This window comes from Microtus ochrogaster, unplaced genomic scaffold (assembly GCF_000317375.1).
Source record: "Microtus ochrogaster isolate Prairie Vole_2 unplaced genomic scaffold, MicOch1.0 UNK29, whole genome shotgun sequence".
NCBI classification, from domain to species: domain Eukaryota; kingdom Metazoa; phylum Chordata; class Mammalia; order Rodentia; family Cricetidae; genus Microtus; species Microtus ochrogaster.
This window is the reverse complement of record NW_004949127.1, coordinates 2,371,028-2,389,271: the sequence shown is the minus strand read 5'-3', so window position 1 is coordinate 2,389,271 and position 18,244 is coordinate 2,371,028. Positions and strand designations below refer to the sequence as shown.

The window sequence follows — 18,244 nt, the reverse complement described above, 5'->3', positions numbered from 1 at the left end:
ATATATATATATATATATATATATATATATATATTCTTTTCTAAACTACCAAAGTGGATTTCAATTTTCTATTCTCAGCATTAGAAAATCAGAGTTTCTGTTACTATGCAGTAATATTTAGAATGGTTAGCTAGACTTTTTAATAACACAGTCTAATTTTGTTGTGATTTTAGTTCTCAATGCTTCAATTCAACTCTATGGTTGAAAAATCATCATTTATCCTCAAAATGTTTACTTTATTTGGGAGGAGAAGCAATGTGCTAATAAGTTTTTCTTTGAAAAAAAATTATATTTGAGATTTATGTCATTGTTTTCCAGGTTAGACATAATGTGCTTTTACATTGTTTAAGAAACATAAAAGTTGAAGGAATTAGAAATAGTAACAATAAAAACGGTATTGTGCCTCTTGAGTAAATAATCCTCAACCCTCAGGAGTAGGACTTATTTCCTTTGGTTAATGCTTCCCTTGCTAGACAGTTCTTATTCACAAAAAGAAAACCAATGATTCTCAAGGATTTGGGTTGCAGCAAAGTCGTTTAAGAGAAAAATCTCTCTTAAAGTCAATTAGAAAATGATTTGAAGTATTGTTTTTATGAAGTTTTTTTTAGTAGTTATAGCCATTGGATCATTTTAAAACAAGAAACATTCATGACCCAAGGTCTCAGAACTCCTTACACAAGGAGCAGTAGGACATGGTGTAGCACACCCAGCTTTGGCTAAGGAGGCATTGGCAGCAGGATTTCCATGCGTCTGTTCTGCCATGTGAGGAGCCAGCCTCGGCATCTGGATGTGTCCTGGGGCTGAAACTTTTTATAAATAGGAGAATTTCACTTTTTAAAAATGGCCATCAGAGTATGGTACCCAGCTGTGGATTTGCTTATGTATTGTGTTTGCAGTACCCCTGGGCTTGTTTTACACAGTGTATGCCAGTATGCTCTCATACAAATTCCGTGATTAATGCTTATTTATGAAATCTTGTATAAATATCTTAGAACTCAGTCAAACAATTTGCAAGTTAAACAGTTTTTCCTCTTTCTCTGAATATTGGAATGACATATCCCAGGGGAAGTAGATTGGCTGTGTTTTCTATCTCTCTAATTCTCATAATGTAATATTTTCCTTTTCCTAGTCTATATTATATCACTCTCTTCATTTGCCTTGAAAGAAATCATGTTTCAGATTTTTTATCTCAGAAAAATTGAGAACATTTAGGTATGGAAACTATCCGGGAAGGAGGACAGGAATCGTCCCATAGTTCACCGAGGAGTCCCGTTCCCAGGACGGTGCTCCCTTTCTCTTGCTGCCAGTTCTATTGGTTACATTGTCTCCTAGCGCACTCTGCTGATTACACTGCTTCCATCCGGGAAATGTGCATTGTTTATCAAACCGCACCGTGTGAGTTTGAGGCTAGTGTAAATAAATCGTTACCGTGGTGTACTGGTTGTTTTGGGGCTTGTTAATTTTCTCCTATCTAGTATTTTAGTAGGTCGTAGATAGTACTTGAGAGCTTGACTCTTCGCCTCCCTTCTGCTTAGGTCCAGCTGTTTTATGAATTGGCTGATACAATAAGTCAAGTCTGGACTCGGATTCAGAAGAGAGGCAATCTCAGTTCATCTTCAGTCTGTCCAGAGACCATGGCAGGCCCTGTCCCTGGTTCTCCAGTTCGGAGCAGTGTTGGCACAGCTCCACCAGACACCAGCACATGCAGTCCGTCCGCTGACATAGTAACCACCACCGAGGTAAGCGCTTTTAAAAATCCCTTACCCAATAGAGGTAAAATAACGATGAAGTCCTCTGTCTCTGTTGAAAGTTAAAGTGACCTCAGCACCTTGGAAGCTGATAGATTTGAGAAGACCCTGAAGGGGCTCTAGTAAGATCTGTATTATATTCCTTTGAACTGTGCAGGGGCTGGGGTGCAGGAAAAGTCGTTTGGGGGGTTACGGAAACTTAGAGGTTGAGTGAAAAAGAGGCTATCTTTTTACTTTTTTTTGCTATTTGTGCTTAGGGTCACCTTGTGAATTAGGGTGTTACTATTGTCAACTTACTGGTTTTGAGCTGTTGTCCTCAGTTTCCTCCTTTCCCTGTGCCATGAAGTCAGCTCTTGATTTAGCACTGTAAGGACAGATGGGATCCATTGTTTATCTTATATAACAAACACTTGGTAGTGTATTGATCCATTGAATGTCCTGAAGTGAAATTAAGTATAAGATATAAGAAATGTTAGGAAAACAAAGATGATAGAATATTTATGCAATATTATTTTTAATAAATTCTTGAGTTTTAAGATACAAAGGAAGATAATATAAGATCCAGTAATATATATTTTACTGTGTGACTGTTGTGGCATAACTATTAGAATTCATAGCCGCATAGTCAGATACACATAATTAGAAAGAAACTTATCCAGGATTCATATGCAAAGGCTACAGATAGAATTATATAAGTCTGTATTAAATGCCACAGTGGTAGTGTTGTTATGTACAATTCTCTGAAGCAGTTTTGAACCGGGCATAGTTTGACCTTTATATAAATTTCTGGGGCTATTGTTGCTTAAATGATAAAAAGATGGGGAAACACGTAATGAAATTTTTTGCCAAAATATTTATCAGCAGCAGTTTTGACTCTGATTAGTCTAAGAGCCGGTCTTCATCGCGCAGGACTGACATATTCTCCACAGGACCTTAATCACCTCCAAGTCCTAACTTTTAAATGTCAGAAATGACTTTAGTCATTAAACCAACCTAAACTATCCTTGTATTTCCAGCGTGTGCTCCTGTGCCCTCTTGCTGCGCTCCCTGCTGAGAAGCCCTGGTCTGAGGCAGGGGTGGTGGGTGTGTGGTTTTGTGTGTGTGGAGAAGAGGTGGTTTCCTCTGGAAACAAAGCACTCTAGCAAAATAAACAATAGGACTCAAGGACTGGGATGTTCTGTTTCTGTAATTCTACAAATCAGGCAGTAGGGTGAACTTCTCCAATGGCCCACTTTGCCTGCTCTTAACCTTCACAACAGGTGGGAAAGATAAATTTCTTGTCCCCACAACCAACTTCTCTCTCCTGTTCATGCCAAACCTCAAGAAGCACAGCGACCTAAGTGGTGAGTTTTTCTCTTCTCCCAGATGAGAAGGAGGTCGACAGACAGCGTTCTGTCCGAAGAAGAGTGAACTCTTACACGGGAACCTCAGCGGTGCTGGTTTCCAGAGCTCTGGCACGTTTCACAGCAAACTGTGTAGCTGTTTCCAGGTTTTTTTACTCAGGCACTCATTGAAGTAGTATACTTGCTAGGATGCTGAGGATAAAAATGGTTTGTGAAGCAACAAGTTGATAGACAAAGATGGCTCCCAAGGAGTTTGGTACAGGCCATTAAACTTTCTGTGCAAGATTAAGAATTTCTTTAAACAGTGGTTTGCCAAGTCCAGTGTTCACGGGAATGTCAACCCTGAGACTTCATGTTATGAAAATATTCCTTTGAAAAGAAACATTTAAAAATCATTACAAGGGTAGGAACCTTATAGGGTTTAATAGCCGCTGTGAATTGCTGTTCCCCTCATTCATAGTATGAGTGATGTTTGCTATAACCATGCAGTGTGTGACTAGCACAAAATCCTGGTGTCTCGAATGTGATCGGTAATAGAAACACACAGTATTGACATTTGTACAGAAACCAGTACAGTATTTCTTCTGGGAAATTTATTAATGGTTTGATAAGGAAATAATATTTGAATTTTTAATAAATTAATGACATTTTAATAAATGAGACCTGGGTACAATTTTTTTTTTTTTTACTAGAGCTACTCTCTAACAGGCCAGAAGAACTGAAGACCTTTTAAAAGGAAGAGATTCAGATAGTGAGATCCACCAGGGATGGGAGGCCTTTTGCTCATTTACTTTAAAACTGCAGACGGAGCTCACCTGCCGAGTTTGCATATGGCCCTGGGTTCAATCCCTAGATCTACTAGAGAAACAAAAGGCAAATTAATTCCGGCTTTAATTATTTTTTTTCACTGCCTCATGTCAGTTCTTCTGAAAATTAAAGTGTTGATTTTGCTCAGATTTTGTTCTAGAGATAAGTAATGAATTCCCTCAGAGGATTTATTAATTTGAATTAATTTGATTTGACAAAAAAAAAACTAAAAATGAAAGACTTTTGATGCAAAACATTCCAGAATTAAGCATCAGGAAACACTATGTAAAAAAGCTTACAGGAAGCAGTGGCAGTCATTTGCCAAGTCTCCTATTAGTGTTTCAGAAGCAGGCCTCAGACACCTGCTCCCGGAGGAGTTCCTTCAGATGCTTTGGCTGCTTTGTCTCCATGAAGGAGGCCTGGTTGAGATGGTTCTCATGTGATGGGAAGTGGCGAGGCTGGATCTGGCTTTACATCTTGGGTATTCATGTTTTACATATCTTAAAGTTTCCTTTCCTCTCAATAAAATATTTGTGTGGTGGTCACATTGAATTGTGAGCACACCTGAATTGAAATGTATCTCCTTGATAATTCTGTAGTAAAGGATAACATAAAAATATGGTGATTGTTTTCACCGTTTATAAGAGTGTTTCCGCTGTGGCTCAGCCTGGGTCTGATTAGTTCAGCCGCAATTCCACCTTTTGGCCAGGTGTTCATTTCTCATGCCCTTTGGTTTATAATGTTTCTCGAAATGCACTTCATGACTTTCTAACTTTGAGTTACCATGTAATGGGTACCTTTGTTTTTCCTGAATTTCTCTGTGTGTTCAACTTAATAGAAATAAAACTTTGTTCTCGCCTTGAGAAGCGACTGCATGGGAGCATGAAATGCAGAGAAGCTGTGCCACAGGAAACTGTGCAGATACTTCCTTGACCATGCATCCTGCAGCTCTGCGGTCCTCTGCTCCTCTTGTCATTAGTGTGCCCATGCTCTTTCCCATATCAGAAACCTTCATATTAGCAACACTGTGTGAGCCCAGAGCAGGGCTACATGTTTTGATTACACTTGTACTCCCGGCCCTTTCCCGGTTGTTGCCGATGATCGCATCATGAAGGGACAGTTGATGCGCCGTCCACTGGAACCCTACTCCAGGACATCACAGGCCAGGGATCAGTGTTGACTTTGCTGTCAGTTCATATACTTTATCAACATACTACTCAGCAACCCTAAGTTACATGTTTTTAATGGGTACATACTTAATATGTATTATTTTCCAACATATAGGCATTGAGTTAGACAATTATTATATTTTATTCTTCTTTGCCCCTTTTGTTTTTTGAAACCAAGTCTCATTATACATCTCTGGCTGGCCTGGAATTTGCTACATAGACTAGGCTGGCTTCAAAATCACAGATCCCCTGCCACCAGGGTGCTGGCACTAACGATGTGCACCACCCTCCCTCACTGTAATGAAGCAGTGCAATAGACAGCACCAGGGAGCTGGTATGGAAGCCCTGTGGTTAGTGTCCAGAGTCTTCCTCATACATCCAGTCCCTCGGGAAAATTAAAAGCTAACTTAAAATAATGTAGTTTTCAACCATGATAGTTTCAAAGCATCTCTTAGTAAGTCACATGTGCATATCATAGATTGACTGCTGGCTTCTGGATAAATCCTGGTATTGCTCCTGTTTTGGCAAGAACTGGGAATATGGACTTGTTTGCTTTAAGTCACATGTTAACTTTTGTCAAGGAGATTTACAGTACTTCACTGGGAGTACTTATTAAACCACAGATTTGCGTGCATTGTCTCTGCATTCTCAAGTCAGTACTTGAGGTGGGTGATTTGATTTCTACTTTCAAACTGAAGAATTTGTTGCTAAAGGGCTAAGTAACTTCCCCAAGGTCATAAGCATAATAAGTGTCGAAGTTGGAATTTAAATCTTTGCATGCTGACTACAGTGTCTAAAATGTATAAATTCTCAAACTTAATCTACTAGTTAAATGTTCTTTTGTAGTCAATTGTCCCCAAGTATAGCTGTTTCTCTGTGCTGTCTAATTCATGGTGTTGTGTGCGCTGTTTCCTGTTAGTTCTAGGTATTTCTTGGCAGATGCCACTTGAGGCTACATGACTCCCATAGTCTCTTGTCTTTGCTATTTGTTTTTGGAACTTCTGTTTTTCTTTCCTGTCTTTTAATCAGGTCCTGGCTTCCTACCTTGTTCTTTCATTAACTTTGTATTTGTCCCATCTTACTTAAATCTTTTTCATTTTCTGTTTCTCAAGTTGCTAATTCTTCCTGTGGTAATTTCTAATCTTCTCTCTTTCAGTTAGCCTTCATCCAGTCAAGGGATTGGAGGGTGAGAAGAAAGTGAATCCAAATCTCTTTAAATCTAGTTAATTCAATACTGATTCCCTAATGTAGTAGTCTTATTTCTGTCACTCATTTGACTTGCTTATTTCTAACCCAGGTGATGTACCGTAGCATTGGAGAGCTGACCAATACCCTGAATATATTGAAGAGTATTTCAAAGTTTTGTCAGAAAATATGGGTATCAAAGGGAAAAAGAAGATCAAATGTGTTGTGTTGACTTTGCTAGTAACCTTTCAGGCCGCAGAATAGAGCTAGCCATCTCTTTTCTCTGAGGTGTACTTGGTTCTTTGATCTCTTGCTTTCCTTCCCTGTGTTATGAACCTGTTTGCTCTAAGGATGCATGTTCTCCCTGGAGAGGATTTTCGCAGGACTTACCACAGGAGCAATGATGTCGTTTCAGTTCTGTCAACAGCAGCTGTCATGTTGAAAGAGATCTATCCACAGAGATCTTTTAGAACAACATCACCATTCTGTGCTCTAGGAACTCAGATGTATATAGTTATACAACAGCACCCAGAGCGAAGCGACTGGGCCAGCTTCACACTGTGACTCTAGGCTTATGAGGTCTTTGGAAACAACTTTGGAAATAGGTGACTTGGGTGTTTATGTCTACAGTGTTGCCATCACATTACACAATCTCTATACTTTAGCATCAAAATATGACCCCTGGGACAATGTTGACATGCTTTCCAAAACTTTAATCTCTATTTACTCAGTCCAAGGACAGTTCATCATTGGGGCAGGAAACCGACCAATCACTGAGCACCCTGAGTCTGAACCCAAAATCAGTGGAAAAAACACATCCTAGTTCTGAGACCTAGGCCAGGTACAGAAAGATCTTTATCCCTGAACCCAGGACTAAAGACATGGTGCCTTGGCTCTGAGCCTAGTGACAAAGATACACACTTTGTCCCTAGAGTTAGAGCCAGTGAAAGAAATATATCCTGGTCCTAAGGTTAGAGTCAAAAAGCTAAAAAGGACCAGTGAAAGAAACACAGTTTGGCCTTGAAGACAGAGTCATCTCTGCCCCTGACCAGCTAAACTGACCAATCCCTAAGCAGGGAAAATTAACCAATCCCCTTTCTCCCTGGGAAGACTCTGCCCCTAAGAAGCCCTATATAAGCCTCTCCACCCCCTTCAATTGAGAGCAGCCCTTATGTGGCAGAGGCAGCCACTCTCCTGGACGACTCCTTCCCAAGTCTTGGATTACAACCTTCATTAGTCAGCACAGAGCAGAAGAACCTGGCTGGGATGTCCCTTAGGGGACTGAGCTGAAATACCTTGCTAGGCTCCCTAGGGGACGTCAGCACGGCTGAGCAGAACAGCAGAACCTTGCTTAGGACTCCTTGAGAGGCTGAGCAAGGCCAGCGGAAAAGAAGTAACAACTTTTCCCTCAGAGCCCGGAAAAGATTACTACATTTCTGCAGGAGGCTTCTCTTTAGCAGAGTATTAGCAGAAGAAACATCTTAGGGCAGGGAAGAAACAGACAGCTCTGCTAGGATCCTCTGGTAAGGGAGCAGAGCAGAACTCAGCTGTAGCAGTTCTCCAGGAGAGGAACAGGATCCCTATATTCTGCAGGGAGACATCTCCCACCACACCCCAGCCTCACATAGCCTGGCTTCCCCATTGTCAGGACACCTTTCCTCCAGGCTGAGCTATCCTATTGCACTTCTAAGTATATCCTGGCTTCCAGTACCACTACCGTACCACGTTATGCTGCAGTATTTTTGTTTTTGACCTACTTAGTGTAGGCCAAATTCTGCTTGTCATTGTAATGGGATGACGTGTTTTCTACTGATTTTATTCCTCAGTTTTTGTGGTGGTTTTTTTGATGTTGTTTTGAGTTTTTTGGTTGGTTATGTGGTTGTTTTGTTTTTCATTTTTTTTTTTTTTGAAACAATGTTTCAGTAGATGGTCCTGGTTGGTATAGAACTAGCTACCTAAGTCAGGTAGGCCGGGAACTCAAAGAAATCCACCTGCCTCTGCAAGGACTAAATGAAAGCATATGCCACCACACTTGGCAATATTTGATTTTATTCAGTTGAGATTATATAACTCTTTATAGGTGACTAATTAAACATGGATAGATTTTCAAATGTTAAACTAGCCCTTTATATCTGGGATTTATTGTATATTTAATTTTTACCTTTCTTTTGACTTTTCTTTGGGGGGAAGGAGCTAAAGTTTGCAGGTTCTCACCATCGTATCCCCAGAACTCACTGTGGAGACTAAGCTAGTGCTCTGGCTGTTGCCTCCTGGATGCTCAAGTGCTGGGGTTAAAGCTGTGTGCCACCACATTAGATTTTTTTTTAAAAAAAAAAAACAAAACAAAACTTTTTCCTTCCCAATAACAATATTTTTGTAGAAAGAATATTATTGGTTTTTTTTTTTGAAATTGCTTTGGAAGTGTTTCTTTTGTTCTATTCTGTGGAAGCATGATTTTGATGAGAAAATTCCCACGAGCTCTCTGTTTCCCTATGCTACAAATTAATCTCAACTGAAAAGACACTTGATTGACAGCTGGGCTAAGGAAAACAAGTTAACATGGAAGACTGTCAGGAAGAGAGACTGTGACACCCTTAGGGAACAAAGGACGCAGGCTTTGAAAGGGACCACGAAAGAGAATGGTCTTCTTTCTCCTTAGTGCATGTTCCTAGAAACCACACCTGTTGTTTATTTTACAGGGTCTACTGTAGCTGTCCTTATGTCTGGTTGCAATCCTCCTGCCTCTGAATCCTAAGTTCTGGGGTAATGGGAACATATCTCACAACCAGCTTAGACCTGAATTTCCTATTAGTCATCCACAAATATTACTGAGTGTTAAAAATCCGGTCTTCACTCAGATGCCTAGCTGTTGCTGACCACATTGGTGTGCTGCTCTTTACTATATAACTGATACCCCACTCAGCATTATTCTCGGATTATTTAAATATACACACGTTAGCTTTCCTCTTTTGGAAGTCCAGTCTATTAAATGGATTAAAAGAGATGAGAGTAGAAGGTGACGTCCTTGAAGAACACACACTTAGCTGCCAAAGACTTCCCATAAGCATCTCTATGTGCACGATTGTCTGCAAAAGGCCACGCTTTTACTTCTTCTTTTATTTGGGTGATTTTTATTTTCTGTTACCAAATTGCTCTCACTAGGACTTTCAGCACTAACTTGATTTTACATTCATTTAAAAAATTAGGCAATATTGCAAAGTTAAATACAATTTTAACTTTTCACCATTTTCTTTATTGTGAAGGGAAATTTATCACGTTGTTTTGGCTTTAATGGGATTCTATACACAGAGTTAAAACACTGAAAAGTTTGCCTTGATTTTCTTCTGTTTTCATATTGCTTCTATATTTATGCTGGTTTTGTAATTTAAAGTATTGTTAAATATTATAAGTAGAAATAAAATTGTCTAGATGCACAGTTTCCATTGTCTCTGAAGTATTTTTGTTAAACAGTGATTATTTCAGGTTCTTATTGGATGTGGCATACAAACTTTTTAACGTAATCCGTTGTCCATTATCTTATCACTACAATAGTCCCAATATATTTTAAGCCCAGTACAGAATGAGTTCTAACATACTGTTCTTCATATATAGTTGGTGAAATAATTTATATAATATATAGATGTTGTTTTAATATGTAGATGTTGAAATAATCAATTCTTATAGTTATGAAATTAAATCTCAGTTGTCATAAAACATAGCCTACAGATACAAGTAGATGTTTATGTTACTATATTTTTTATAAATACATAAACCTATGCATATGAGTTTGTAATTTAAATTTTTTTATCCTTAATCATTTTAAACATAATTATTTTATATTTTTATGCTTTGTGATGCTCATTCTGTATGCTGAGAATATGTTCTTATTGGTTGATAAATAAAGCTCTTTTGGCCTATGGCAAGGCAGAATAGAGGCAGGCGGGAAATCCCAGTGCAGATGCAGGGGGAAGGAGGGTGGAGTCTGAGGGTTACCAACCAACTATTGAGGAAGCAAGACATGTAAAAAAATGAGGTAACAAGCCAGAACCATGTGGCAAAGCCTAGATAAAAATGTGGATTAATTTAAATGTAAAAGCTAGTTAATAAGCCTGAACCATCAGCTGTGGATTTATGAATAAAATCAAGCCTCTGAGTGGTTGTTCTGGAACTGGTAGGCAGGAGAGAAACTTTCGATTACATTTTTATCAAATCTTTTTTTTTTTTTTTTTTTGTCAGCTATCACTATGTAGCCCTAGCTGGCTTCAAATTTACTGTGTAGACCAGGCTGACCTGGAGCATAGAGACCTGTCTGCCTCTGCCCCCCAAGTGCTATGATTAAAGTCATGCATCACCACATCTAGCTAGATCTGACCTTCTCTTATGCATAGCAGAATGTTTCCTTGGGTGAATTAAAAAAATTTCACTGATTGTTCTTCACCAGAGGAGGTTCCTGAAGTTTCCTTACAGTGGTTAAGGCCCTATACCACAAGAGACTCTTTGGTACTTAAAGAAGTGTCCAGAGGCTAAAGCAATGGTTTCCGAGCCTTACCCTCACTGATTGCATAGTAGATTGCTTCGTGAAAGAGTGAGCAGTGTGAAACCAATCTTTATTGTACGTGCATGTCAGGTGCGTGCTTGATTACTCAGATGTAGTAACAGTGTGGGCTTAGACTGACATAGATACTGATTTTTCTTTGTTTTGCTGTTTTGTTCATTTCTTATACTGGGTACTTACTTTAAAGATAGCCACGGTATTTAAGTCCTAGTCACTTGGCCATAGAAGAATGTATAGTATTTCAGGTAGACCATGAATATATGTGTACATGTGTTGCAAGCTGAGCTGGGAAGTTCAGTGGGCTGCTTACCACAGGCATGCCATTGAAAGGTGAGCCAAAGTTTGATAAACCAAAAGATGTTTCTAACAGTATAACTGTCTCTCTGTGATCCTGCTACTCTGCTGGCTGAGGAGGAGGGATAGAGAGTTTCAGGCCAGTTGGGGCTACATGGTGATTTCCAGTCAGCTCCATGGGGCAACACTGTCTCAAAACCCTGACAATAAAGCAAGAAAAGAATCTAAAATGCGGGGCTGGAGAGATGGCTCAGAGGTTAAGAGCATTGCCTGTTCTTCCAAAGGTCCTGAGTTCAATTCCCAGCAACCACATGATGGCTCACAACCATCTGTAATGGGGTCTGGTGCCCTCTTCTGGTCTGCAGGCATACACACAGACAGAATATTGTATACATAATAAATAAATATTTTAAAAAGTCCATAAAAAAAGAATCTAAAATGCCAAGTAATTGCGTAAAACACCAGTTCTGCATAAAACAGAAACTGATGTGTTGACCTACCAATGTGTAGAAGCTAGTTTCACCCAAAATTTAAATAGGATTGTTTATTAATCAAGAAATTAAATTGGTTTATTGCTTTTAAAAATAGCCTCTTAATGTTCATAGTTGTTAGATGGACATCAGTTAATTAAAAATGTGATCAACTGTTAAAGCAAAGCTGTCGTCAGGTTTTCAGTCATTAAGTGACTTTAACTTAATCGCGGGTCGCTTCAACTTGTTCAAATAGCTCTTTTTGATGATAAATTTGGTACGAGCTTTTTTTTTATTATGCTGCTGTTCTAAGACTAATAATTATTTTCCTAAAATTAGTTTTACTTTATTCCTTAGTTTATCCTCAAATTCAGTGAGAAACTTTTATTCAAAATATGCAAATCATGGTATTTAGTTTATCTTCTTATCCTTTAAATATCATGAAATAAAGTGTTTCTGTTTAATGCCTCCCCTATTCTAAAACAATCATATCAGAAAAGATCTCTGCTGTTTCACTTATTATTTATAGATTTAAAAATATTCAGATGTTCCAGTACAATTTTACATAGTTATCTGAGGCTACCTTATGTTGTTTTAAATTTATGTCTGTTATTATATTATTGGTATCCACTTTGAAATTTTAGTTTTGAGTTTTATTAATTTCTAATTCAAAGCTGTATTCAAAGGAAGTCATTGATATTTTTATTTACAATTTCTGTATGTTGCTGTCTTATTTGCTTGTTTGTGTAGGTCAAAACTATTATTCTTAAATGCCTTGAATATGGAATTTACTAGAAATTAATTGTGCTGATAAATACGGTCTAACAATTGTTTGTATTAAGTATAAGTTTTTGTATGATCCGGATGGTTTAAATTTTGCTGAATGATACACTGGTATGTTGGTGCAAGCACCACAGATACAGTTTCGCTTCTTGTGTTTGTGTCTGTGTTATGGTAAACTGGGAAGTACGTGTCAGACTTCAGTTCTCTGCTTTAAAGGCAGGTTTGCTGGAGCAGTGAGAGCAAAGGTGCTGGAGACTCAGGAGGCCAGGCTGCTTGTTACTGCTGACTCAAGAGCAAACAGCAATGGAAGTGTTCAGCCCTTGGGGAGGTTATGCGATTGAACAGGAATGCTGGGGTTATTTTGATAAGAAGGAGGAGCAGTGTGGCCAACTGAGATCTCTCTTGAGCTCTGAAGAGGGCCCATGCATGATAAAGGGCTGAAGTGTTTGTTCTTCCAGATGAATCAATACAAATTTACCTAGAAAAATAAACTCAGCATTTAGGTTAATTTGCCATGAACTTTTACTTTAGACTTAGACTAACGAGGAACGGGAAATAGTTCAACACTGCCATTTTGGGTACAGAGAGGGAAAGTAATGCAGCAGCACGTTCAACAGTATCGCAGCCGGTGCCGCAAATCCAAAAAGAAAACTGAAACTGCTCGATGGAGTGACATACAGCTTTTTATCAAACGTGCTTACTAAGCTGCAGCCACAGCTCAGCCTTCTTAGTAGGCTGCTCAGTCCTGATCAGAGTTGGGTGTTTTCTCGTCTCCTCTCCTCCCACGGGCTATGTTGCTAGTTGGAGGATTTAGTTAGGAATGTTTCTGTTTTAGAAGCTCTTTGTTAAGAAGGTGTAATAGCCGCATCATGCTGTCTTTATTCATTTGATTTTGTAAAGAGTCCTGTTTTGGAAATGGTTTGTGCTTTTTAGATGTTGTGCTAGACAACTAGATAAAAATCAAATTTCTGTGGCTTCTTAAGTTCTAGAAATTTCAACTATGGTAGATTTAGTGTCTGCTCATTTTAGAGAACTATGAAAAATCTGCAAACAACTTTTGGTTATGTTTGGGACAAGGAGCTGACTAATAATTCCTGTCACACCTCCCGTGTGAGCTCTCCACTCTCACTTGATGGAAGGGTCTTAAGCTAAAACACGAGGTCACGGGAAAAGTTTCTGTAGCCAGCTCCTAAGCACCTGCTCAGGACATCACGATTGCAGGGAAGAGCATGGTTTCTGCTTCCTTTTGTGTGGCTTTAGTTTTCACCCTTGACTTTGGGTACGGTTGATCTATAGATGGTGGCTTCAGCTCTGCCCAACTCCAGTAGAAACAGCACACTGACCGCCACTGCATGGCTTCTCCTGAATTCTAGCAGCATTTTGATCATGCACGCTTACATAACCTTGAAAATAGACATTTTGTATGAGACATTCAAATCAACAGGGAACCATGAGAGATTATAAATATATAAATTGAAAGTGTGTATCAAATTAGATAAATGACAAAATCAGAAAGGGAACAGAATATCCAAGTAGGGTTTCTTTAGTATTGGTGTGCCTTGGGGTTAATAATTAACCTTCACTTATGAAATCTTTACTATGTATACACTTCCTTTATGTTCATGGTCTTATTTATTCTAGATTCTGAGCAATAAATATCATCATAAAAACTAATTTACAAAGGAGGTAATGGACTCTGGAAAAAGCAATTGTTATAAAATCATATGAGTGATGTCTAAAGTCCTTATCCTAACATGTTGTACTGCTTACTAGACTCAACCTAATTAAGTAGATATAGATATATATGTGTGAACCAATGCCTCTTTTAACAAACAAACTTACTATATTTGATGCATTTCCATCCAGGTTTTATGTGCCCAGCATGGAGGCTTTGTCTCCAGCGGCATCCTTGCTGCACCTGAGACTGAAGCTATGTAGCTCCCGTTTACATTCAGATCAACGGACTTGTTTTGTTCTAGGCTACTCAACAGTTGATTTTTTTTTTTTTTTTTTTTTTTTTTTTTTTTTTTTTTTTTTTTTTGTTTTTTGAGACAGGATTTCTTTGTGGTTTTGGAGCCTGTCCTGGAACTAGCTCTTGTAGACCAGGCTGGTCTCGAACTCACAGAGATTCTCCTGCCTCTGCCTCCCGAGTGCTGGGATTAAAGGTATGCGTCACCACTGCCCGGCTACTCAACAGTTTTGAAAACAAGAAGACACCCCAGACAAACAAACAAAAAAAACCACCAAACCTTTCACAGAAAAGTTTAATATCACGGGATTTAGGATCTTATACATATGTAGAATTCAGTATATAGTTGAATAAGCTCATACTTTATTATTCTAAGTGCCAGTCATGAAGAACATTTTATGAAATCTAACCTAGTCTACCAAAATAAGTTAATAAAATATTTTCTTGATTGTTAAACTGTGCAAACCATGTTGTCACATTTTTTTTCTAAATTCATTCATAAATACTCTATGTCAAGAGCACACATTTCTCCTGTACAGAGATACAGGATAAATACCTTAAGCTGCGTGGGTCTCAGCTTCCCTGTAGCAGCTAATAATCTCCATTCTGAAGCAGAAATAGACAGTGAATTATGGCTTTGACCGTGATCTTATGAAAACGCTGGCTTTGGCTCTGGGCTGCTTGGCAATCCTTGCTCTAGGTAGGAGGTAGCCATTGGTCCAATCCTTATACACCTGTGGAGAAAACTGAATGTCATGAGCCTGTATTATGTCAGTAAACTTGCCTAGTATTGTTTGTAATACTTAGCTTTATGTGTCAGTGGTATCATTTACATGGTTAGAATATTTAATTTGGAAAAGTTAAAAATAACAATTTTGAATTTTAATTTTATTTTACCTGTTTTTCATGAGCATAAACAATTGCTGGTTTCTTGCTCTTCCTCACTACAGGGAGATTCTGTGCAAGCTGGTGATGAATCCCCGTTCTCAGATTCTGTAACCTTGGAACAGACGACCAGTACCATCGGTGGGTCCAGTGGCCGCGTCAGCCTCTGGATGCAGTGGATGCTGCCAAAAGTCACGATAAAGCTCTTTGCTCCAGACCTGGAGAACAAAGGCACAGGTACAGGAGTGCTTTTCCTCCCTACTGTAAAGATAAAAATTACTGCTTTTAGAAGAAATGCCATGTTACTCTTCCTTGCTGTCTTTTATGATGTAATTACCACTTATAAAGTTTTTAAGCATGTTGCTTAGCATTGACTCTCGTTGTTGTATAAAGTTTATGTGTACATGTTCTTTGACTTTGTAAAATCTAATTTTGCTTATTGGTAATTAAATTTTACCCCAGAAGATATGAGAGGCTTACCCTCTGACCATAACTGCATTGAATTAACAGTATTCAGAGATCATTGGCTAATAAGATTCATCTATTCAAATAATAACTGTGGTTTCTCTGAACATGAGCCTTCTCTTAATATCAAGGCCCTTTGACGCTAATGTTGCTTATAAGTGTAAAAGTTTGTATAATCTTAACACCCTTTGTTTGGTCAGGATGTGTTAGCTAGTGTGAAATATAAAATAGTATACATTCGGATGTTGATTAGGAGAGACTCTTGGTAATGGCACTTGTTTCTTTGCAGAGGTTTGTATGGTCAGTGAACTAGAAGATCTCAGTGCGTCCATAGATGTACAGGATGTGTACACCAAAGTGAAATGTAAGATAGAGAGCTTCAATATTGACCACTATCAAAGCAGGTAAACAACAAGGACTAAATATAGGAAAAGCAGTATTTTCTGTGAGCGCAGTCACCATAAGGATGTTTCCATTTTACACTCTCAAAGAGAATGCTTAACAGATGAAGTTGTTTTCTTAGTATTCTTTTATTCTTATCCAATAAAACTTTATAACATGGCATATAGCTCTTCACAAATATTCACACTAGTGCTTTTACAAATCACCTCTTGAGTGTATGCCATGTGTTATAGATTTGCTAAGATGCCTAGGACACAATTGACAAGTCTGGTTATTGCTTGCTCTGTAGTCTACACTGAGGCAGAACACCTGCTCATGCCCCTTCACACGCTGGGGACTTCTCCCTTATTGTAACTCATACAAATGCCATTACTCTGAAACCACATTATTCCCTGTGTAGTCCCTCTGTGTCAGAAGTTAAGATTCTATGAAAGTATGATTTGTTTGTAGTAATACATAAAAGGTGAAGATAAAGATGTTTTTCAACATTCTAAAATGATCTAGTGATTAATGTTCCCTAAATAAAAGGACAAATCCATTTTTCTTATTTGGCTTATAATATAATTCCAGTGTTTTATTTTTAATTTGAAACATAGCACATATACTATAAAATCTAAAGGTTTTTTTTATTAAAAATACTGTAAATAGTATTGTATTTTCAATTTCAAAGTAGTTTCTCTTTTGAATAGTCTTAAAATCTATTTTCTTATGGATTTGTGACATTCATCAGCTCAAGAGCTTCTCATGTAGCTGTAAATGCCCAGTGTGTTTCTCTGCATGCATTGATCTGCTACATTCCCGAAAACAATCTGCAAACGTATTCCTAGTACTACCTCTGTTTGTCTAGTCTCTATGCCAAACTGCATTGTTTTGTGCAAGCCCATTGTCATTATGAAATATAAAATATTTCAATTGCTGTGTAGTAGAGCTTGTCATACTACTGTCTTACTAATCAAGTGATAGTTACTTTTTTCATATTAAGAATGAATTGTTCATTGGCATTTGATTTTTATTTCTTTAATTTTTTTCCAGTGCGGTGTATTTAAAATTAAATGATTTTTCATGTAATATATCAGTGCAAGAACTGAAGTCATTTCTTATACGAATATATTGCACTATAGTTTATTCTTAATTTTACTATTTTATGTAAATTTTGCATTATGGATAAGTTATTCGTTATGTTATGTTTATTAATATATTTTATATGCTGCGCTCTATGCTAAGCACCAGGGATATAGGGCTTAAGAAAATAGACAAGGATTTTAAATCTCTTTATCTTCTCATTTTGTGGAAGAGACAAAATGGATTAAAAAAACACAAAACAGTTGAATCTGTCATTAGGAGCAATGCACCCATGCCGAGCCATTGGAATTCCATACTGATGGCGCTGCTCGGTGCGTCTGTGCATCTGTACAGAAGCGGAGCGCGGCTTACTTTAACTCTGCTGATCTGGTTGTGTACCGTCAGAGAACAGATGAGGTGAACTTGTGTTTTCCAGGCCAGGGGAAGGTTGGCAGTCAGGACATTTTGAAGGAGTATTTCTACAGTGCAAAGAAAAACCTGTGGTGAGATTCATTTAGTAATTTTGATATTTGAGAGTATATTTGAAATTGTTTGTATTTGTTCCACTTTGCAATAGGACTAATAATTTCAGAATGAGAACTTTGAATAAATTCTATTATACTTTCTCTAAAATTATTTTAAAAATTAAAGTTGCTTATTCTTTTAATCTGCTCATGTTTTGTAACCATATTCTTTTGTAGCAATTAAGTAATCTTACCAAAAGGCAAAGGTAGGATTATATCACATTTATTACTATATTTATTATTTCTGAATGCCATGTTGACTTTTTTAAGATCATTACTTTTGTAAGTTCATCCTCCATTGCCCTTACTAGAAATGTAAAGTAATAATTGTGTATAGAAAGCAATTATTTTTTAATGACTTCCATTTGCAATGATTTTGCAGGAGAAAAGTACAGCTAGAAACTGTATTTAGGAAAGGCTCAGACTGAACTGTGCAAACTTGAGCAGAATTAAAAGCTTTTCAACTTTTTTTTTTCTTTTTGGCTTATTGCTTTTATTTTCTCCTTTTTTTTTTTTTTTTTTTTTTTTTTTTTTTTTTTTTTGCTCCTTTCTATTACCTCAAGCCATGGGGAAGAATGTTGGT

General features: G+C 37.8%; 1 protein-coding gene across 6 annotated transcripts in view; it reads left to right on the top strand.

Annotated features, from left to right (window-relative positions):
• Vps13b (vacuolar protein sorting 13 homolog B) overlaps positions 1-18,244 on the top strand; it is a 441,647-nt gene that overhangs the window by 197,784 nt on the left and 225,619 nt on the right. For 3 of the 6 annotated variants that reach the window (XM_026789770.1, XM_026789769.1, XM_026789771.1), the window contains exons 25-28: positions 1,536-1,739; positions 15,274-15,445; positions 15,963-16,077; positions 17,574-17,640. In XM_026789770.1, coding sequence (XP_026645571.1) covers positions 1,536-1,739; positions 15,274-15,445; positions 15,963-16,077; positions 17,574-17,640 — 558 coding nt within the window. The remainder of the gene's footprint in view (positions 1-1,535; positions 1,740-15,273; positions 15,446-15,962; positions 16,078-17,573; positions 17,641-18,244) is intronic. The other 3 variants (XM_026789767.1, XM_026789768.1, XM_013354110.2) reach the window with 1 other exon arrangement.